This window comes from Emys orbicularis, chromosome 3 (genome assembly GCF_028017835.1).
Source record: "Emys orbicularis isolate rEmyOrb1 chromosome 3, rEmyOrb1.hap1, whole genome shotgun sequence".
NCBI classification, from domain to species: domain Eukaryota; kingdom Metazoa; phylum Chordata; order Testudines; family Emydidae; genus Emys; species Emys orbicularis.
In genome coordinates this window covers 26,527,850-26,550,952 of record NC_088685.1, presented here as the reverse complement: position 1 = coordinate 26,550,952, position 23,103 = coordinate 26,527,850, and the positions used below count along the sequence as shown (strand labels likewise).

The following is a 23,103-nucleotide window of genomic DNA, read 5'->3' as shown; positions in this document are numbered from 1 at the left end:
TAATCAATTGGAGATATACCTATCTCCTAGAACTGGAAGGGATCCTGAAAGGTCATTGAGTCCAGCCCCCTGCCTTCACTAGCAGGACCAAGTACTGATTTTTGCCCCAGATCCCTAAGTGGCCCTCTGAAAGATTGAATTCTCAACCCTGGGTTTAGCAGACCAATGCTCAAACCACTGAGCTATCCCTCCCCTTCCCTTGCCAGTAGTAGACTGTGCCTTTAAGAGAACTAGTAGTGGCCCACACCAAGGATATGCAGTTGGCTGGGTCCAGGTGTGGTGACGGCTGAATGATTTCTGAGTGAGTTGTAATAAAGGTCTGCTTGTGGGAAGCTCCAGGTTGTCTCTGGAAGTAGTGGGCTCTGTTCAGTACCAAATCCTGGACATTGCGCTCATCTTGCAGTTACAGGCACCGCATTCTGAAAATCATGTTTGGGCCATGGCTGGCAGTTTAGCACTCTGCGGGTCAGCTGTGGCCTCTTTAGGGCCCCCAGGTTTATTGTTTGGCTACCAGAGAGTAAGGATGGCATGGTGGTTAAAGACCCTAGTTGAGTTTCAGGAGGGCTGAGGTCAAATCCTACATCTGCTCAAAACTTTCTCTGTGATCTTGGCCACCTAGTCTCTTTATCCCTCAGTCACCCTTCTGTAAAACCAGGATAATACTACTTCTGTACCTTGTGGGGAAGCTGTGAGAATAGATTTATTAATGTAAATGTGGCACACAGATAGCTAGGAGATGAGAACCATAAGTGCTTGGAGAGAGCTATTTCTCATTATTTTGCAGCTCTCTCTATTTATTTGTAAGGTGATTATCTCAGAGTTTGATCTCCATTTCAAATCTCTTGTTTTGCAAACTGCACAAACCTAGTGCTTTTAATCCTGCTTCTTTGGGAGCTACAAATTGATATTCAAAAAGTTGCATGAGACAGCATGCATGACATTCAAATTAATGCTCTGATCCTTCAGGGCTAAGACTCACTTGGAAAGTAAAGTCCTTTTCAGAAGGGAAAAGAAGTCAGAAGCTTTCTTTAAGGGGCAAATCTGCTCCAGATTGGTGCATTCTGCAAGTCTGGAATGGTCCCGGATTCCTAATCAGATAACGTGGTGTCAAATGAAGGGATGTTGTAATTAAACTGGGGTATAGCTACAGCACAGCTGGATTCTGCCATTGTTGAATCCCTGTATTGGGACTGACCCTGGGGCAGTGTAAACCGTGCCAAAATTAAAATAAAGAAATGAAAGGCTCCAGTGCTGTCACTCAAATGGGGAAGAATAAAAAGAAATAGCATTTAATCAGTCCCAGCCCTGGCGTAATGCACTAGTAATACTAACTGTTTTGGCAATAATTCTGAGATTGATTGTTTGCAGTGGGCCATAACTGATCTGCTAGCACATTGGTTTGTAGCACTACCGTGGCTGCATTAGGTTGCTCATTGTTTAAATCTAATTACAGAAAAGCAGCGATTGAAAATCAATTCATTTTCCTCCTAGTTAATGACTAATTCTCCACATTGTGAATAAAGAAATTTAATCCAGCAGGTTGGAAACTTTTTAATGCTATGCCCTCCACATGAGAACTGCCGGGAGATGTGTGATAAACAACAGGTAACTCGACTTCTCCCTGTTGCAGTGTGTAAATGTCTTCTCTAGATGTTTCATATTTGGATTTCTGCAGCCCATTCACTTTATCTACAGGGCTCCCCTCAATCTCAGCCTCTGCACCACTAATACAAAATCCACTTGATTCATTTGAATAGTGAAAGTAAAGCCAAAGGCCTTATTCTGATACCATTCCACTGATGTAAATCTGGAATATCTTGATTAAAGTCAGTATAGTTATACCAATGTAAACCAGTGTGAGTGGTCTAGAAGGGGTGCTAGCCCTTTTCTCATGGGTCATGTTTTCTAACGTTTTATCATTGTTGTTGCTCTCCTCTGGACTCCCTCAAATTTGTCCACAGCTTCCTGAAAGTGTGGCACCCAAAACTGTGATGCAGTGCTCTAGCTGAGGCCTCACCAGTGCCAAGCAGAGTGACTCAACTACCTCCCATATCTTGCATACCATACTCCTGTTAATTCATCTCATAATGACATTTGCCTTTTTCACAACAGCATCACATTGCGTTCTTATGTTCACTTTGTGATACCCTGTAACCTCCGGATCCTTTTCAGCAGTACTATTGCCTAGCCAGTGATTCCCCTTTTTGTATTTGTACATTTGATTTTTCTGTCCTAAGTGTACTACGCTGCATTTGTCTTTACTGAATTTATTCTTATTGATTCCAGACCAATTCTCCAATTTATCAATATCCTATTGAATTCTAATCCTGTCCTGCAAAGTGCTTACAGTCCATCCCAGCTAGGTGTCATCCTGAGATTTTATAAATGTACTCTCCACTCCATCATCCAAGCTATTAATGGAAATACTGAATACTGGTCAATTGACTGTTGCTCAGAACCGACCCTCTGTGGGACCACACTTGATATGGCCTCCCATTTGGACAATAAACCATTAATAATTACTCTGAATACAGTTTTGGAAGCAGTTGTGCACACATCAGCCTATATGAAATTGCTATATATTTTCCCCTATATAAGCTTATAAGAATGTCATGTGGAACTGTGTCAAAAGCCTTACTAAAGTCAAGCTTTATCGCATCTACTGCTTCTCCCCGTTGAAGGAAATTAGATGATACACAATAATCACATAATAAATTTGAACTTTTTTAAATATTAAGAAGACCTCACAGCAAATAGGGCAACAGATATCACACAAGACAGAAGTTATCACATATTTCAGTTCTGAATGTGCAGGAGTATAGACTGGATGACCTAATCAATCTTTTCCAACTGCTGTTCCTATGACAAGCATAATAAGCAATGGCCACATGCAGTAACACCAAGCTTTCCACAAAGAACACGCCTTCTGGTCCACTGACACTACAATGTTGAGGGGTTCACACACTGCAAATAATTCAAACAAGAGGATAATTCACTAGCATGTCTCCCGAATACCCGCAGGCTCAGCAGGAATGTTTAGTCAGGCTGTTTGGTAATTTGAGCTGATTTTCAGAGGTGATGAGCACCCATGGCTCCTGTGGCAGTCAGTAGAAGCTGTGTGTGTTTGACACTTCAGAAGATTGTTATTTGGTTGATTTGTTTGTTGTCTGTTTTAACTCAAATATATAATAGACAGTTGGAAGAGAGAACCTTTTTATCAAAAGTCCCTCTATCAAGGGCTAAGAAAACTACTGTTCAATTCTCTGGTCTTCCAAGGAGACCTCCAGAAAAAGCGGGGAAGACAAGATTTGATGAGTGAAGTCATCACTGAAGTTAATGACAAAACTCTCATTGACTTCACTGGGGCCAGTATTTCACTCGATCTGTCTAAAGACGGGTCTACATACAAGCATGCACTATAGCAGGGGTCGGCAACGTTCGGCACGCGGTTCGCCAGGGTAAGCACCTTGGCGGGCCGGGCCAGTTTTATTTACCTGCTGACGCGGCAGGTTCGGCTGATCGCGGCCCCCACTGGCCGCGGTTCGCCGTCCCGGGCCAATGGGGGCAGCGAGAAGCCGCGGCCAGCACATCGCTCGCCCGCGCCGCTTCTCGCCGTCCCCATTGGCCCGGGACGGCGAACCGCGGCCAGTGGGGGCCGCGATCGGCCGAACCTGCCGCGTCAGCAGGTAAATAAAACTGGCCCGGCCCGCCAGGGTGCTTACCCTGGCGAGCCGCGTGCCGAATGTTGCCGACCCCCGCACTATAGTAACAAAAGGTGTGGTTTAAAATTCATTTAGTTAGGCTCTGAGAGGACAAGAGTCACCACACAGACTTGCACTGAAATAACTATATCAATTTTATGAAACAAGTTTACTTAGATTGCTGGAAGTTTGTGTATAAAATAACTAAGGTCAAAAACAACTGGAGGGGGGAAAAAAATCTCTTGCCTGCCTTTCTAATACAGGTCACTTTTAATAATACTTTTCATTTCTTGTGTCTTTTTCCTAGACCACTTCTCAACATTATTAAAGTTTCTTGCATTGGCATTGACATTTTATTTCTGCTATTTATCTGTATTTAGTTTTATAGCAGAAAATACTCTGCTATCTTCTGCGATGCAATGTGGCAAGGATACCAACAGCCTATGCTAATGCTGAAAGTAATGGTAATTCCAGTTCCTTACTAGGCATCCTGCAACTTGAAACCAAGTTCTGTTTATATAGACCCATTGCATTCACATTGAATATCAGGTAGCAGATTTAACCAATGAACATAAAACCAGATATTTGAGTCTGGGGGAGCTGTGCTTAGTGCAGGGCCCAGGAAGGCCTGGAGTGGGGAGGAGACGGTGGCTATATATCACAGGGCTGTTCTAGTTTTCACCGTTTGCAGTGAATACCAAGGGGCTGTTACAATAGCCAAGGATTGCTGCAGTACAGTATACTCCGGCTGTGTCTTAGGGCAGCTTTATGGCACCTTTGCACCATAGAAGTGCTGGCATGTGAGCCATAATTTGGCCTTCTTTCTCCAAGCTATCCAACAGAGACTCATGTATTAGCTCTGGGAAATACCCTGGCAGATGTATGGCCTGTGAGGAATGCATAGCTGTTTTCTGCAAAGATGGAATAATTGCAATAAGGGGAGGGATCCCTTGTCCTGATTTTTGTGACCAATGAAGTCAGTGGGAGAAGGAGCAGGCCCCTAATTCTGAAATGGCATCTCCTTCTACACTTGGACTAACTGCATTAAGATAAATGAAAATTACATCCTCAGCAATGTTGTTTCTTTACTGAGTATTCTATCAGCTCCTGCTGAAGTCCCATAGGTGAGTCAATGTAAATGTCATCAACTACTTTGATAATCATCAGTTGCATATGAGGTGAATACAGCCCACACATTGTGAGCTTCCAACATAGGACGACTGCTGAGATTCCGCTGCTGAACAGACTGATACTAGAAAGTGGGTTAACATCAGATCGGATAAGGCCCCCTCTTTAATGTAAATCTGAACTGTGAACAGAGCTCACTACATAGACCTGTGTGCAGTGTAGCCAATCGTATTGCAGTATGTTGAAATCTCATTCTATAATGAAGATTTGGAACATGTTCCAATCTAGCTGTTAAAATCAACCCCCTGGAACTTCCGTAATAAAATTAATCCAGAGTAACTATGATTTGATTATCTATATGTGTGAACAAAATAGCTCTGACTAAGATGTATTCTTCAAACTGCGTATTTGTGACTGTCTGTGGTGGTATGGCACTACTGGATGAAGGCTGAGAACATTACAGAACCCTGTGCATTTGAAAGATCTAAATCACTTAACATTTGATTAAAGTATTAATGGACGATAAGCTTCTGTAATTACTTCTGCTTACACTGAGCCAAATTCTGAAGTGCTTATTCACTGCCTGTGCAGTCAAAACTCTCATTGTAGAGAATGGGAGTTTTGCCTGAGTAAGGACTGAGTAACAATAATGGGATGTGACCCATTGTTACCAAATTTTAAATGTAGTTCTTTTAAGTAAAGATTTAAATTAACACTTACTTAGTGACACCTTTAACATAGAGAATTATAAGAAAGTGCTTTAAAGATGAATTTTCTCATACACCCTGGGTCTGAACGAAAGCCCACTGAAATAAATGAGAATATTTCCATCACCCCATATTGGTAATAATATGTACTGTGCTGAGTATTACGGACATAAAGTGCACAGGGCATAGAAATCATCTAATTCATAATGAGAGATTGGAAATAAATGTTAAGGAACCCCGTTTTAATGCTAATTGATGAAGCAGTATGAACTGAACTGACTGAGAAGAATGTTCTCAAACTTAGTGTTTAGGAAATTTATTTGGGTTTTTGGTTTGGTTTACATTTGGATGGGAGTAGGAGCTGCTATTTAAAAAAAGGAAATAAGTAACATAAGCTCATAAAAAAACATTCTGTCCTGTGTTTTAGTGCTTTATTCTCTTCCACTCCAAGTCCGGGGTATATTCACATCAGGACTGATGGGCAACATCACCAGTTTCAGTTTTTACAAAGCAAAAAATGCACTGCTGGGTGAAGAGCTAATTCTGCTGTTAAATTTCTCTACGTAGACAAACTCTGAGACTCTAGCCCTGTGTTAGGCTGGATGAAGAGTTGTGATGAGTTGATTTTTCTATCTGTGATCTAGAGTCACATCCAACTTTCTAAACTAAAACCAAGTTCTGGCCACAGAGAAAACCAATGTGATCACTGAACTAAACATTTAAGGCCACATTTTAAAATGTGATTTAATTACAATTCTAAAATAGGGGTGTTAAGCTTGTGATTTGTTTTATTTTCCTGTACGGGCAAGTGAGCTCAGCATTCAAAAGTTTGGGGCCATGCTGATATACTGTAACAATGCTGTGGACAATTTATTATTGTAACAAGTTACAATATGCATATTTAGTAGAGGGAGTGTTGGCAAGTGGTTAAAGCAGGTGATTACAGGTTTTATTCTTGGCTTTGTTACCAGGTCACTCTGTGATCTTGGGCATGTGTTTAACCTCTCTGCCTCAGTTTTGCCCATGTGTAAAATGGGGTTACAACCTTGCGAGGGTGATCTGAGTGTTAATGTTTAGAGAGTGCTTTGAGAGCTGCAGCTGACAATACTTTTTCAAAGATCTGTTACTGGTAGAGGACCCATCTCCTCGAATTATGAAGGTGCAGACGTAACTAAGTCTTCTAGATATTTGATTAATTTTCCTAGTGCTGTGGTCTGGGTACTGTTAAAGCTATTTCCAGAGCTAGTTGAGCAAAACCAGAGAGAGCCAAAGACTTGTCAGAAATCTTCCAGGAGACAAGAACCCTCTAAAATTGTCTTTTCCTAGACTGGGAACCAGCATTACAAAAAAAGAGCCTTCCCCTCCCCCCAGTTAAAATTGCCTACTTATTCTAATAGTTAGCACATCCCTAGCACTGCAAAGGAGTGATGTGTCTGTTAAGCAGTTGCTTTACTTCAGTTAGAAAGCGTGGATGAGAAAAGAGATGAGATTTGACAGGCAGAAATGCAAGAAATGTTAAATTTAACTTCTCACCTGCCCCTTGAATAGTCTGTGGCTGGTCAGCCATGGAATTCAATGCTGCACAAGGTCACCGACATACTTTGCTTGGATTTTATAAATGGCTAATTTTACGGTCACTAACATGCATGGCAAAGGCAAGATCCTATACTGATAAAAGTAAATCAGTCTCATCCTTCCTGGTGTAAGCTGACGGCAGCCAGGAGGATTTTGTTCCTTTTGACATAACGCATTGTAAATCGGCCAGGGTTTGGGTTAAGTTTTTCCAAAGGAGCCTAAAGGAATTAGGAATTTCAATGGGAATGGACCCCTAACTCCCTTAGGATCTTTTGACAATCCCTGTCTTGGTTCCTTATCTGTTTCTGAAACATCAAGTACTGGGCCTATGGCAGGTTGCATGACTGGTAAATTCAATTTTTTCCAGAACCATTTCTGTGCCTTCTAGGGTTCCTTTCCTTTCCTTTGGACAGTAGCTATTTTTACAGTAGGTAACACACTATGAAAAAGAAAAAGTTGAATTGAGAACAATAGCCTTTGTATAGTTTGTAAACCAACCATATAATTCTATGTCTACACAGCCCTGTCAGTTTCAGACCAATTAAATTATATAGGACTTTTCCAAAAACAAAAAACAAAACCAAAAGTGTGGTGGTGTTCTCTGACCCAGTGATTTCATAATGATAAAGCTTAATTCCTTTAATTCCCAATGACATATGCCACATTCTATATACCGACGCGTACTCCTGATTTACTCAAAGCAATAGACACTAAGCATTTATTTCTGAAAATCAGGCAAAGGTGGATGCAGCAACTTTGCCTTTTATTGTGTGGATGTGAAGAACCTCTCTCTTCCCCTTCACCCTCCTCAGCAGATTCTCCGCTTTAATAAAAATCAAGTAACTTTCCAATTTAGGTAATTTCATGTTCTGTTTGCTAGGAATAGATTGAGGAGGTTATTTCAGTTCCTGCTTCTGCCTAGGAACAGGGGGCACAGCAGTGTTCTTGTCCTCCTTTCTTCATCTCTAGGCCAATTGTCTGTAACAAAACATTTTAAATGTACCTTAGTTTGGAAGCAAAGAGCACAAAAGGATAATTTTAAAAATAATTCAAGGACAGGCCTGGTGCCAATTTCCTCTTAAATCAGTTCTTGGCTCCATTTCTTACATGGAAATCTTCTCAGAGCCAGAAGCTGCACAATAGAAACATTATCCATGTCTTTTTCTTTAAACATTTTTGACAATGAGTTTTGGTTTGTCTGAAGCAAGAATAATAGAAATCCATAGCTGCAGATTTAAGGGCTTCCTCCGGGTATTTCAAGCATCAATTACAAGTTCTTCTTCACACAGCGCACAGTCAACTTGTGGAACTCCTTACCTGAGGAAGTTGTGAAGGCTAGGACTATAACAGGGTTTAAAAGGTTAAGTCCATTAATGGCTATTAGCCAGGATGGGTAAGGAATGGTGTCCCTAGCCTCTGTTTGTCAGAGGGTGGAGATGGATGGCAGGAGAGAGATCACTTGATCATTACCTGTTAGATTCATTCCCTCTGGGGCACCTGGCATTGGCCACTGTCAGTAGACAGGATACTGGGCTAGATGGACCTTTGGTCTGACCCAGTATGGCCATTCTTATGTTCTTAAGTTCCAGTTCCTAGCTGGGAAGAGAGCTCCAGTTCAGTGATTCAAGAACCTGCTGTTGTATTTGCTGTTAATTGGAGGACAAACTGAAACCGCAGAAAGCATGGCGCTCACTCATTCATCTCAGTACTCAGATTTGGAACATATTAAATGCCTTCATGTTAGCCCCGAGGAGACACATCCAGCTCTTGGCCTTGATGAAGAGTAATAGAATATTATTCAATTCCCAGTTGTATGGGCATAACACAGATTAATGGGAGGTCTGTGCTTACACCAAGACTTTGCCCACACACTCATGTTAACTAGGGATGTACTGATACATGGATGGGTCCCCAAGAACAAATTTAGAAAGACCCCTCTTTATTCTTTACTCACCCTGCTATCCAAAGAGTCCATCCTAACCCACCCACCTCAATTCTAGGGCTCCCAGTCTGACTGCTGGGCTCCAGAGTGTTTCTGATGGGAAGGTAGATGCTGTGTCTCATTAGCAGCTGGTCTCCTTCCCTGTTCCCTTGTCTGTTTTCCTTGATTCACAGCAGTCCATGCTCCCAGTATCTTCCTGACCCATTTTCTACAGTCTCTATCATTCCCTCTGCCGTGCTTGCTTTTATGGGTTAAAGGGATACTCTGCTATGTTATGCCCCTCGGCTCCAGAGGGCAACTCCATTTCTGGCGCTTTTCAGTACAGGGGAGCAGAGTCACTGCACAGAAGAGTGACTGATGAAGACAAAACAGCATTTCTCATTCTGCTGCAGACAGTCCAGAACACCACTAATGATGGCCTGCAGTCAGTGCCTAAGGAATGCCTGGGAGCCCAGAGGCATGTACATTACACCAAGGATGTTCACAGGGAGTAGAATTGTGAAGCATATTAGCGAGGCTCTCTAGTTATGTGAGGCGCAAAAATTATTTTTTCCAATTCCCTTCATCTCTTTGCCTTTCTCTGTAGTGGGAGGGATAGCTCAGTGGTTCGAGCATTAGTCTGCTAAACCCAGGGTTGTGAGTTCAATCCTTGAGGGGGCCACTTAGGGATCTGGGGCAAAATCAGTACTTGATCCCGCTAGTGAAGGCAGGGGGCTGGACTCGATGACCTTTCGGGGTCCCTTCCAGCTCTATGAGATAGGTATATCTCTATATATTAGTGACCACCAATGAAAGTAACAGAGATCTGCAATGGGGTTATCAGTCCCCTTTAGCTGACTCCTCGACAACAGCCAGGCTCCTCAACCTAAACATGCACTTTGTGAGACAGCATGGTTTTGTGAAGCTTCATATCCTAAAAAATCAGTCACATACATACATACACAATGTAAACAGCCTTGCAAACCCACACAATATAGTAACCATAACAATGTACCTAACCCACTATGCAGTAGGCCAGGCTTCCTGCTCCAACAGGATGAGGGTCGGATTTTCAAAGGCATTTAGTGTTCATCTAACTTTGCTCTCTGAGACTCCAGTGGAAACAGATTAGGTTCATTCTAATTCCCTTCTGGGGTTGAACCATCACCAAGCTCTTGTTGGAACAAACCAATGTGGAACAGCATCACTGTTATACATTTAATATTAGAATGTTTATACTGATATGGTTTGCAGAACTTGGGTGGAACTGCCACAGGACCTAGCTCTGAGTTTTCACTGCCCCTAGATCTCCTTGTATTTAGCACAGCGTTGCCAAACCATGAAATTTTATCATGAACCTCACAATAGTTGGATGTTTTTCTCAAAGCCCCAGATGCTGGAATCCTGCGAGAATCTGAGTTTTCTTTTTTTTAAAAAACTTTCTAGCCCTTATGGTTTCAGAGAAAAGCCTGAAAACGTGACCCAGAATGCATTCTAAAGGCTCAGAAAGCAAAAGGCAAATAAAGAGTCCTTCAAACTAAACAAAACCTCATCATAAACTCCTGGATGGAGCTACTATAAGATGGGTGCATAACTGGTTAGAAAACTGTTCCCAGAGAGTAGTTATCAGTGGTTTCACAGTCAAGCTGGAAGGGCATAATAAGTGGGGTCCCACAGGACTCAGTTCTGGGACCAGTTCTGTTGAATATCTTCATCAATGATTTAGATGATGCCTAGCAAGTAAACTTATAAAGTTTGTGGACAATACCAAGCTGGGAGGGGTTGCAAGTACTTTGGAGAATAGGATTAAAATTTAAAATGATCTGGACAAACTGGAGAAATGGTTGGAAGTAAATAGGATGAAATTCAATGAGGACAAATGCAAAGTACTCCACTTAGGAAGGAACAATCAGTTGCACACATACAAAATGGGAAATGACTGCCGAGGAAGGAGTACTGCAGAAAGGGACCTGGCGGGTCATAGTGGATCACAAGCTAAATATGAGTCAACAGTATAACACTGTTGCAAAAAAAGTGAACATCATTCTGGGATGTATTAGCAGGAGTGTTGTAAGCAAGACATGAGAAGTAATTCTTCTGCTTTACTCCATGCTGATTAGGCCTCACCTCGAGTATTGTGTCCATTTCTGGGTGTCACATTTCAGGAAAGATGTGGACAAATTGGAGAAAGTCCAGCAACAAAAATGATTAAAGGTTTAGAAAACATGACCTATGAGGGAAGATTGAAAAAATTGGGTTTGTTTAGTCTTGAGAAGAGGAGATATGATAGTTTTCAAGTACATAAATAGTTGTTACAAGGAGGAGAGAGAGGAATTGTTCTCCTTAACCTCTGAGGATAAGAGAAGCAGCCGTGGTCTTAATTGCAGCAAGGGAGGTTTAGGTTGGACATTGGGAAAAACTTCCTCTCAGGGTGGCTAAGCACTGGAATAAATTGCCTAGAGTGGTTGTGGAATCTCCATCATAGGAGATTTTTAAGAGCAGGTTAGACAAACACCTGTCAGGGATGGCCTAGATAATACTTATCCCCACCATGTGTGCAGGGGATTGGACTAGATGACCTCTCAAAGTCCCCTCCAGTCCTATGATTCTATTTTAAGCTAATTTCATGATTTTTGAACGCCGGAGGTTGGTAATGATGTGAACGGGAATGGTATGTTTGCTCTCCTGTAACTGGACTTATAAGAGGTTTCCTTTTAGTAAGCTATTACCAAAAAAAAAAAGAGAGAGAGAGAGTTTTCTTACCATGGTTCATAGTGTGTTACCTTTGGATATTCACACTTGAGAAATTCACTCATGCTGGGGTCACTGAGCCTTGGGCCCTGTAGAAGCCTAAAAATGAACGAAGAATACTTCTTCAGCTTAGAGCCTGAGAAAGGGGGCAACCCTGGTATCAAAGCCATCTGCTTCCCCACCTTAAAAAGCATCAAACTCAATGCAGGCCTAATTCTATCGCTGTGCATGCACGGGATTGTGGCCCTAAATTTGGGCTGTCCTTTGGGGTCCAAGGCATCAAAGATCCCCATTGCCAAATAATTAATGCCAGGCAGCCTAGCTTCATTATTTGAGATACAAGTTTGGTTGAGAAGTAACTGAGTAAATATCATCTACTTTTGTAAGGCATTTGATTGAGTCCTGCATGACATGCTAATTTAAAAAAAATAATGCTACATAATATCAACAACACACACATTAAATGGATTAAGAACTAACGGACAGATCTCAGCAAGTGGTTGTCGATGGCGAATCACCATCGAATCCGGGTGGTCCTAGTGAGGTTCTGCAGAGATTGGTACTAGGTCCAGCACTACTCAACATTTTCATCCATGATCTGGATGTAACTATAAACTCTCTGCTGATAAAATTTGCAGATATCACAACAATTGGCAGAGTGATAAATAATTATCACTCTGTCATACAGAGTGACCTGGATTGCTTGGTAACCTGAGCCCATTTTAACAAGATGTGTCTTAATATAACCAAGTGCAAGGGACTACATCTAGGAACAAGGAATGCAGACTATGCCTTCAGAATAAGGTACCACAGCCTGAAAGCAATGACTCTGAAAAGGATTTAAGGGTCACAGTGGACAAGTAACTGAACATGAACTCCCAGTGCGTGTTGCTGTGGCAAAAAGGGCTAATGGGATCCTAGGCTATATAAACAGGAGTGTTGAGTAGGGCTATGATTTCACCCCTGTGCATGGCCTTGGTGAAATCGATAATGGATACTGCATACAGTTCTGGTGTCCACATTTTAAGGATGTTGAAAAATAGGAGAGGGTGCAGGAAAAAGAGCCACAAATATGATTCGAGGGCTGGTGAAAATGCTTTATGATGAGAGACTTAAAGGGCTGAACCTGTTATCTTATCCAAAAGATCGAGAGATGACTTGATTACAATGTATAATTACCTTTGTGGGGTGATAATAGCGAGCACTAATGTGCTTTTTAATTTCGCAGCGCAACTTGAGCAAGGCATAATAAGAATCAAGGGCTGGAAGCTGAAGCCAGACAAATTTAAATTAGACACCTGTTTTTTGTTTTATTTTAAACAAACAATGAAGGTAATTAACCATTGGAACAAGCTACCAAGGGAAGTGGTGGATCTTCCATTTCTTGATGTCTTCAGGAAAAGCTTGGATGCCTTTCTGGAATGTATGCGTTAGCCAAACATAAGTTATTGGGTTCAATACGGGGGTACCTGGGTGAAGTTTAAGGGCATGATCTATACAAGTCAGCCTAGATCAGTGGTCCCCAAACGGTGGGGCACCCCTCTCTCTGGGGGGATGTGGCGGGGCTCGGGCCACCCCATCAGGCAGGGAGGGAGCGCCATTCTGCCCCCAGCTCTGCTCCAGCCCTGGCTCCCTGCTGCAGCTCTGCTCTGCCCCCCAGCCACAGCCCCAGACCCGAGCGTGGTCCCACTTCCAGCCCCAGCGCCCAACCGCTGGGGGTGGGTGGACAGAGGTCAGAGGGGTATGAGGTAAAAAGTTTGGGGACCACTGGACTAGATGATTGAATGATCCCTTCTGGCCTTAAATCCTATGAAACTGTGAAATAATCCCTGGAATGGCTTTCCTTGAGGCACATCAGGTTTTGGGTACGTCCATGTAAACCTGGTGTATTTTGTGGGGATAGGAGGAGACTTTGGAATGGAAATAAGCCCAGGAGCCAGGACGGAGATAGCTCAGCAGTCTAAACTGCACAGCAATGGAGAAGCGACCTAAAATTCTCTGTCTAAACTTCACAAGATGTTAACAGGAAACTTTTGGTTTAACCTTGGAAAAGTTCTCTGGGCATGTTTACCATGAAGAGGCAGGAGGTGAGGGGTTTGGGGACTAGAAACTAAGTGATGCATGTCTGGTATCATGAGAGGACACCCCCACCCAGTGCTGCGCTTCGAGAAGGTTCCTAAAGCCTACTGTTGCCATGGGCAGGTGGGTGCACCGCACAATTGTGAATATGCAGAGGCCCCTTCAGACAAGAAACAGATTTTCCAAGCCGTACAATGTCCATATATTTTATAAAAATGTCTTGTAGCACTATTTCATGTTAATGGGAATCAAAACTATTCTAACATTGAATGGCTAAAGCTACTTTCTATAATTCACCAATCTTCCAATCAACTTCCACATTTCATAAGACTCTGTTCCAGAGGTTCCCAAACTGTGGGGCATGTTGCCCTAGGGGAGCAGGGAGGATCGTTGGGGGGGCGAGGGGGGGAATGCACAGCTGGAGCCTGGGGATGGGGAGGGAGTGCCACCTAGCTCTGCTCCTGGCCCTGGCCCCAGCTGCCGGCCCCATGCCCAGGGGCAAGGGGGGTTGACCCTGAATAGTTTGGGGACCACTGCACTATTGCATGGCAACACATATCACTGGAGATTTGTTTGAATTCACTTTGTACCTTTCTAACGTTGCTGCTGTCATTATTGGTGGGAGAGAGTAATGCCTGGGACCATAAATATTTGACAAGCAGAAAAACAGCCTGATATACAAATATCCTTTAGGCAAACACAAGGAAATCAACATTGTTCATCAGCTCGTTCAGCACTACAGCAAAGTACACGTAGAGGTCGGAATGAAAGAAGGGCATGAAGACAGAAAGTAGACAACCACATTGCATTTTTTTATCCAACTCTGACCAGATTCCTGCTTGAGGCATAGCTGCATACATAGCCTAAGGTTTCAGGCCCAATTCTCCAATTGTACCTTGTGTAGTCATGAGCTCCAGCCTGAGCTGCAATCTCTATGTACCTGTTTTCAATATGAACCCTGCTAATGTGAGTCTGTGGACCCAGAGTGGGAGGCTCACTCCCACTGCAGTGTAGACATACTCTATTAGTGCAGCTTTCGAATGTGAATGGTTAAAATATATTGTACTTCGTAATGGTAGATTAACGTAATACAGTCCAAAGATGTATGATGTACATATCTGGTTAAGGGCCCAGGGCCAAGATTAATATACTCCGTTGATAAAAATGGGTAATCACGCATGCCAATGAGCATCTTGTTCTCTGTTCAGTGAGGGGTACAGCCTGATCCCAGTGCATGAAGTAGCAGGGCTGTGCTGGCAGCAGGGCAAAGGGCATAAGGAATCCAACTTTTGTGGCAGGAAGGTGAGGGGCAAAATCTAGCAGCAGCAGAGCTGCTTCACCCCTGCTACCAGAGCCTCAGGACTGCAGCAGCTCCCACAAGGTGGAAATGGCTGATGGGATGTGCATAGTTATGGATCCTCAAGATCCCAGGCCTACCCTACTCCCACCCACAGGCAGCTCTGTTCTACAGTGCACAGGCATCATGTGCCCCTGTGCAAACTTGTACCACACTGCATATAGTGCAGTGGCATTCAGGGCCCTAGACCGCAGGAAGGTTGCCCTGGTTCTAAAAGGATTCCCTCATATTCAACATTAGTTAAGATGAAACGTTTAATGTTCTCCCCCATCCCCCCCCCCCCCCAACCTCATTGTGGCGTTATATCATGGCAGTGCCCAAAGACCTCAGTCAGATTCCATGGTGCTGGTGTTGTATGAACATAAGTCCTGAGCCAGGAAGCACTTAAGTCTCTTTGCCCTCATTGGGATTTCAACATGAGCTTGAAAACATCCTTCATGAATGACATTTTCTTGCACTGAGCCCATAGGAGAGAATCTCTGAGAGTAGGACATTACAGTTACTAGAAAGTCTCAGCCCCAGACATGCATGCAACAGTCATTTTTAATTTTTTTCACTAAACTGGAATGTGCTGCATATTTACCTGATAATAGTAACTGAGAAATGAACATGAGTAGCATAATGTAATAGTTAGTTGGATCTCAGTTTATTTACTTGTATTATGCAAATCAGCATAAGTAAACATATGTTCCTAATTTTGTACTGTGTGTGAATTTGTTATAATAAACAAAAAAATAACAGCCGTAAACATGTCCGTGTACTTGACCGCAGAAAAACACCCGATTTCTCTTAAGCAGCAAACATACTGAATTTTAAAATAAAGACAGTGCTGTTCATCTGAACTTGTGGCATTAGTTGCAATAATTCCTATACTTAGAACAGATCTCAATGCAAATGCAGTTGTAAATTTAACTACTTCTGCTGATCCATACCCCCTTTAAAGGAACCCACTGCAAAAGGCAGTTATGATCAGAAAAATGGCTCTAAAAGGTCACCCTCTCTAACATTTTATTCAAGTCACAGATGTTTCATTTACCTTTCTCAAGATAAGGTTTTCATTGCTATTCATACTGCAGAGCTAACCCACCATGAGAATTGTAGTTGTTCAAGCTAGAATCGAATCCACCAGCAATAGAATTGTTAACTAATGGCTGAATCCTGCCTTGGACGGCAAAATCCCTGTTGACTTCATTTGGAATCAAATTAGGCTACATTTTTCAAATGCAGAATATTACTAAGAAAGATACTTGAGCCAGAAAAAAAATCAGCTTGATTTTCAGATGACAGGCTGAATTTGCAAGGCTGGAAGATAGAAACTCTCTCTCTACATGTAAACTAAGCAAATTTCCTCTGGAAGTCGCTGCTATAAACAAACATGGAATGCTAGCTCCCTCAGTCCTATTGTTTTTATTTCCAATCACTTCTCAGTGTATAGCTGCACTTTAAGAATGATCTGCTTTAATGTTAGCTTTGAAGATAATGTAGTGGGTGGGTACAAAATATTTCCTTGTTGGAAGCTTTTTTTTCCTTTTTTATGAAAAGTGCTCTTAATGCTTTACTGTACAATTTACCCTGCACTTTTATAAGGAGTCACTTTCTGAGTATTAGGCACTGATAGACTATACTGGATTATTGCTGATAAATTGAGAATATGCAATAAAATGTTCATATCACAGTAAGTCTTCTTAAAAGCTTCACTTTAATATTTCTGTATGCAGATTGTTCCCTTGAACATCCAATGACTGCATTTATATTTCATTTTGCAGTTTTTTCCATATGGAGATGCTTCAAAGTTTGCCCAACATGCCTTCAGAACCTTTGATAAGAACAGCGATGGAACCATTGACTTCAGAGAGTTCATTTGTGCATTGTCCATCACCTCAAGGGGTAGTTTTGAACAGAAACTAAACTGGGCCTTTAATATGTATGACCTTGATGGAGATGGTAAAATTACAAGAGTGGAGATGCTGGAAATTATAGAGGTAAGATAAATATTACACATTGTTACAAACATAATTTTTGTACATTTTGAACACTTTCCATAAGGCAGGTGTAGCACCCGTTCCAGTACACATAAACTTCCTGATACAAACACTCACAAGCAGGCATGGGTGGCGTGCTGAGCTCATAAGAGTTTGTGCATAAAACATGCAGCCTGTGCACAAAGAACTTGTATTTCTCTAGAAGCTGTGCTGATAATGCTGAAATCTAACTAAGTCTTACTGGTTTGTGGAAAGCATAGTTTCACCAAGGAGTTTGCATCTCACAACACATTAAGCTAGTTAGAACTTATCTGTCCAACATTAGAGTGCTAATTCTATTAGTAACTAGAATCTTCCATTATAAAAATGCGCAGTAGAAGTAACGTCTAAAAATGTTGCCAAATTAGTGATTACTGAGGTGTAGAATATAGACTTTGATATTTTTAGTACATACAGTAGCTTAGTTGGATTCTCCAAACAGTAATATTTCCAGTTGTAAAAAAACATTCCATTATCTAAAATAGGATATTCCAGTGTCCACTAAACATTGGAAATTTGTTATCCAGACTTGTTCAGTTGGCCCCCATTTTAATAGAATAATGATGATGTAATGCAGAGCCATCATTTAGTGTCGTTTCTCAAAGTGATTAACAAATGGGAAGATTTAAAAAAATGTTTCCATGATTTCTGAGGGCAGTGTGTGCACACTTGTTTATACTTGTATTTTAATAGAGGTACATTTGATAATTTTCTGATGTGTCTGGAAAAACAGTACAGCTGAACACTTCTAGGACCTCAAATAGGAATTCTCAAAGTCACAGTTCTAAAACAAGCTTAAATCTTTACCTGATGGAAAAATCTTTTCATTCTTGGTCAAGTGTTCTACAGATGATTACGGTATGTTTACTTCTTACCAGACCAAGATAATCTTGTAACAAAAACAAAAAACAAACAAAAAATCCAAACAGTTGAAGACTATGACCTTAGGAAACTGATCAGTCAAAGTTTGTATAAAATGTTTCAAAGAGCTGAAGATTGGTAAAAACCTCAGACTGCAGAAGTGCACACACATCTGATCCAGAGCATAGGAGGATTTGAGCTGTTGTGCTGTTCTAGTTTGTTTTAAGACTACAGGACTACACTTCTATTGGATTATCATAAATAAAACTATGCATCTACTTGTAATTGGAAACTCACTTATAACAGTAAAATTATGATTTTCTTTAAACAAAGGTTTCAAGAGTTTGAAGAATCAAATTAGTTCTAACGTGCCAAATGGAATAAGCATTTTAAAGAAGCCTGTATTTATATTAATGAATTTCATTAAAATATTTAAGAGGCTGTTTTTCCTTGTCAGAAGCAAATGGGTTTGGGATTTTTAAAGCTAATTTGAAGGCATAATCAACATCTCAAGTTAAAAAAAATCAACGCTGCATATAATCATGACCCCCAGAACCATGTACTGACTAGACTTAATTATACTTATTCCAAGTCTTGATTTTTTTAAAATTATTATTTACCTTTTTGTTTATTTCCAAAGGCCATTTACAAGATGGTGGGTACTGTGATAATGATGAAAATGAATGAGGATGGTCTCACGCCAGAGCAACGAGTAGACAAGATCTTCAGCAAGATGGATAAGAACAAAGATGACCAGATCACACTGGATGAATTCAAAGAAGCTGCAAAGAGTGATCCTTCCATTGTATTACTCCTGCAGTGTGACATTCAAAAATGAGCTAATGTAAAATGCATTATGGACTGCACAGAAGTTTAGATGTTCCATTCAGTTTGCAGCTATTTCCACACACACAAATTGCTTGGACTACCTATAAATGGACTTGCTTCTTGTGTTTGAAACACTCGTGTGCATGAGAATGTCATTTGCTAAAGAATTTTAAAAGTATATATTATAAAAATAAACTGCCACAATGTGATGTGTGCAATGTCATTTCATAACAATCCTATTCCTCTGAAGCCTGTGCAGCAGTACCGTGCTGCAGTGAAATACTATTGATTGTTCGTTTTACTGATGCTAGCTATGTGTCTCCTAGCCTGAGTAATGTTAGTGACACTGACTTCCCATGGTAATGTAACTGTTGATTATAAACCATGTCACCATTCTGCTGTAAAGTAGTACTGGACAGACAGAGGCGAAAGTTCCTCAGTGCGTGAGTCTGATCCACACATGTGCTTGTATTGTCAGTGAATATAAATGTAATTCATTTGCATGCCTTTTAGGTTTGCCTTAATTCTTACCTCATTTGCATCCTTTCAATCTGGAAAGAGCTATGTCAGAGGAATGCAGTATGAACAAAGTTAAGTAAATCCTCCTAAAATGTTCCCTTAATTAAAAAGTATATATACATTTAAAATATTGTATTACTGGAAGTTTAAAAAAGTTTTATTGGAAGTATATTGATTTCTGCCTGAATTTTCAAAAGCTTCCAAAGAGGTTGCAATATATGTCCCAAAATAAATTTATAACATTTGACTTTTCCCCCCAATTCTTATTTCACATCTTTAGCATGTTGCTACTGAGAGGGAAAAAATTAATCCAGTCACTACAAGAATCTGCTACTACAATACTGGAAAAAATACACATTTTGTTATGAAAACAAACAGTATAAATGGAACTGGAAGTATAACTTCATTCTTGTCCAAAGTGCCTTATTTGATGAATTGTAATCAAATGCTGTGGTTCTAATATGTATCTGTAGGGACAGATTCTCAGCTCTACCTGTCAGAGAGAAAACAGCCGGTAAAAATACAAAGGCACTCACCCTCAAAATTCTTCCTTATCCAGTGGTATTCTAGTATCTGATCTCCCTAATAATATGGCACTGGCAGCAAATCCTACTTTTGCAGAAGTAGTCACTGCTACAGTATATTGCACAGAAGAAAAAGCAGCTAGGGAATAGGACAGTGGGACTTCTCAGAGCATTGTCAGAAGAGCTGTGATATGACTGTAAACGTGCAACTCCTCTCTCCTGGTACCTCCTTCAGAAAAATCACTGAATATTAGAGACCATGTTCCGCTCACAAAAGGACCTTGATTCCAAGCATGTAATACCTCTATATTAAATGCCTTGGATCTATCACCATTGTTGTTACTGCATATAGTCCTATTAAATCAAGTCTGATATTCAAAACATTCAGGTCAAGATTCTTTCTAGGTAGCTTAAAATAAGTTCCTCAGAAGTCTTGATTATGGAGGAGAAAATGGACACAACTGACACTTGAGTAAGGTTCTCACTCAAAATTAACTCTTCAGAGGCCAGCAACAGCCTACCAGCCACTAATTCAAAACTCAGACTGGAAGAAAAGGGGTTGCTTTACTTCCTGACAATTTTTAAAGTATTGCATCATTTCACCCAGAACCTGAAAGCATCATTTTAGATTTCTGGCCAGCCAGAATGTCAATTCTCTTTTGTTTAAATAGCTTTCTAAGCTACTTCTAGATCAAAGCACCACCCATTCTCTTGACCTAAAGCTGGCCTAACTCTTCCTATTTTATCCCACATAGCACTATAACATCAACGAGATAAAATAAAAAAAGCAAAGAGGATATAGAAAGTCTATGAGATAGTAGATAAGCAACTCAGCCCATTACATGACTGGAATTATCTGGAATGACTTGAGGACCTGCAGATAAACATTTCACTTGTCCAGCTCACTAAGGCCCTCTTAAGTTTATTAGCCTTTGACTTCCTTTAAAATGCTTTACAGGATTATGGCAGAAAAATTCAGTGCATGCACTGTGGCCACATTTGCCAGTAGGGGGAAGACAGCAAAGCTCTAGTGCCTTAAAATTACTTTTGTTACCTTTTGAAGAAGCAATGCAGTTCTGCCCTTCTCCAAATCATGCCTCAAAAAACAAGACAAATCATCCCTGCATTTCTAGACTGAAAAAGCAAGCTAGGTTCTAAGCTTCAAGTCAGAGTAAACATCTCCAAACAAGTCAATAAATAAGCAGCAAGGCAGGAAGCATTTTTTGACATGTCCATATGTTGCAGATTCTTCACCATAAAACCTTCCCATGAAGCACACTAATAATTGAATCCTCTTTTGATCAGAATTAATTCAGTTGGTCCACCCTCATCATGACTACAGGAATGTAGCCATTTAATTTGCCTGGGCACATTAAGCAGCCAAAGGCAGAAATTTCAACTACTATTTTGCACCAGAATTTCACTAGGGCACTGCTATTAGTACCCTCACTAAATTTATTAAGTGGTATAATTCATGTTAGTTTAAAAATAATCAAGTGCTTATTAAACGCTAAGCTAGTAATTATATATTGAGTACTTCCTTGAATTAATGCTCATATCAATCACTGCTTTATTTACTGTGACTTGCAGTAGGTCTTCTCCATTTCACTTAGGGCCTCACATTAAAGTAAATGAAAAAGCTCCAACAGATTTCAGTGGCAATTAGCTCAAGACATTAAAGCACTGCTGTACAAAATGGCCATTGGCTTGAATATAAACGTCAGAAAGGTAATTATGGCAGCATTAAGATTGTCTTTTTGTAGCCCAACAGCCATATCACAGGCGTAAGTAAATCCATATCTCCAAGAATAGGAGAACTCGAGAACCAAGAAGGCTCATTCAAGAGCATTACAAGAACAAGGTGATTCAGCTATTGTATGAACTGATTTATTCAGGGCAAATCAACTTCAAAAGAAAACAGATGCTTATGAAGTCCTGTCAGTCCCACATTTTTATACTTTACAGGAACTGATAAATTCAGAAGAAATACATCATGTGACTTGAACAGAAAGCCCGAAGAAATGTTTGCTGTTGCTTTAAATAGTTTAAGAAAAGTTTATCTATTTCTGGAAACTGCTAGAAAACTTGGGATCAAGTATAAAAGCTAGAAGGATATTTAGTGAGAGCTGCAGTAATTTAACTCTCTAGTCCTCTTCCTCCCAGCAGTTATCTAAAAAGGCAGAAATGAAGGATGTATATATTTAAGATGAAGCAGGCTTTTCCTTTGGCCTATACACACTTTCTATGCACTTTATTCTCTTCAATCCTGAAGAAAGTCAGTGGGAACAAATGCCATGTCATTCTTTTGGTTCATATTTTGCCAGGGCCTTAGAGGACTTCTTCCCAGTGGCAGTAGATATCAGTAAATCTTAATAAATTTACCACATAGTTTAAGAGCATGTAGTGAGACCAAGGTTCCACATCAATCTAAAACGAAGCTACTGGTTAGCTCATGAAAGAAAACAAAGAACCAGGTGTATTATAGAGGAAAACCATAGTGTTTGGCATCAAGTATGCACAGTTTGTGTTCTACCACTTCACATGAATCTAGACATGTAAACACTGAGCATCGACATCTCGCCCTACTGCAACTGAAGAAAACCTGGACCGTTGCGGTCAGTTAAAATAGTAAAATTGAAAAGGAAGCTTTTCTAGACAAATTTAAAATTTGGCATCAAAAAGGAAAAAAAAACACCCTTTAATTAAAACAGCTGGTTATTTGAAAGAACTGAGTTATTCCTGAGCCACAACAACTTCAAAAGGATGCAGGCAGAATGGCTGAATTTTAAACTGAGTTGCAGAAAAGCTCCTAATAACTTTAAATTCCTAAGGGGCCAGAGAGTTTACTTGGAATAATTTGAAAAATCAAATTAACAAAGAAAAATAGTCTTTCCCCTATTTTTCATGATCAGAAGCTATTAAAACATTTTTATTTTTAAAGCAGGACCTCCCACTACATTGTACAATAGCAAAAACGAAGCAGTAAGGTTATTGTATAACATACCTGCATGCGTTAACACTATACTACTGTTCCTAGGTATAGTACAAAATCAGAAGCAGAACTGTACAACAGCAAACAGAAGTAAACTACTGTGACATTTACTATACATGCTACTGCACATGGATCTTAA

General features: G+C 40.6%; 1 protein-coding gene across 2 annotated transcripts in view; it reads left to right on the top strand.

Annotated features, from left to right (window-relative positions):
- Nucleotides 1-18,939, top strand: part of VSNL1 (visinin like 1) — a 75,035-nt gene extending 56,096 nt beyond the window's left edge. The window contains exons 2-3 of one of the 2 annotated variants that reach the window (XM_065401147.1): nucleotides 16,986-17,201; nucleotides 18,742-18,939. In XM_065401147.1, coding sequence (XP_065257219.1) covers nucleotides 16,986-17,201; nucleotides 18,742-18,939 — 414 coding nt within the window. The remainder of the gene's footprint in view (nucleotides 1-16,985; nucleotides 17,202-18,741) is intronic. The other variant, XM_065401148.1, reaches the window with a different exon arrangement.
- The last annotated feature ends 4,164 nt before the right edge of the window (nucleotides 18,940-23,103 follow it).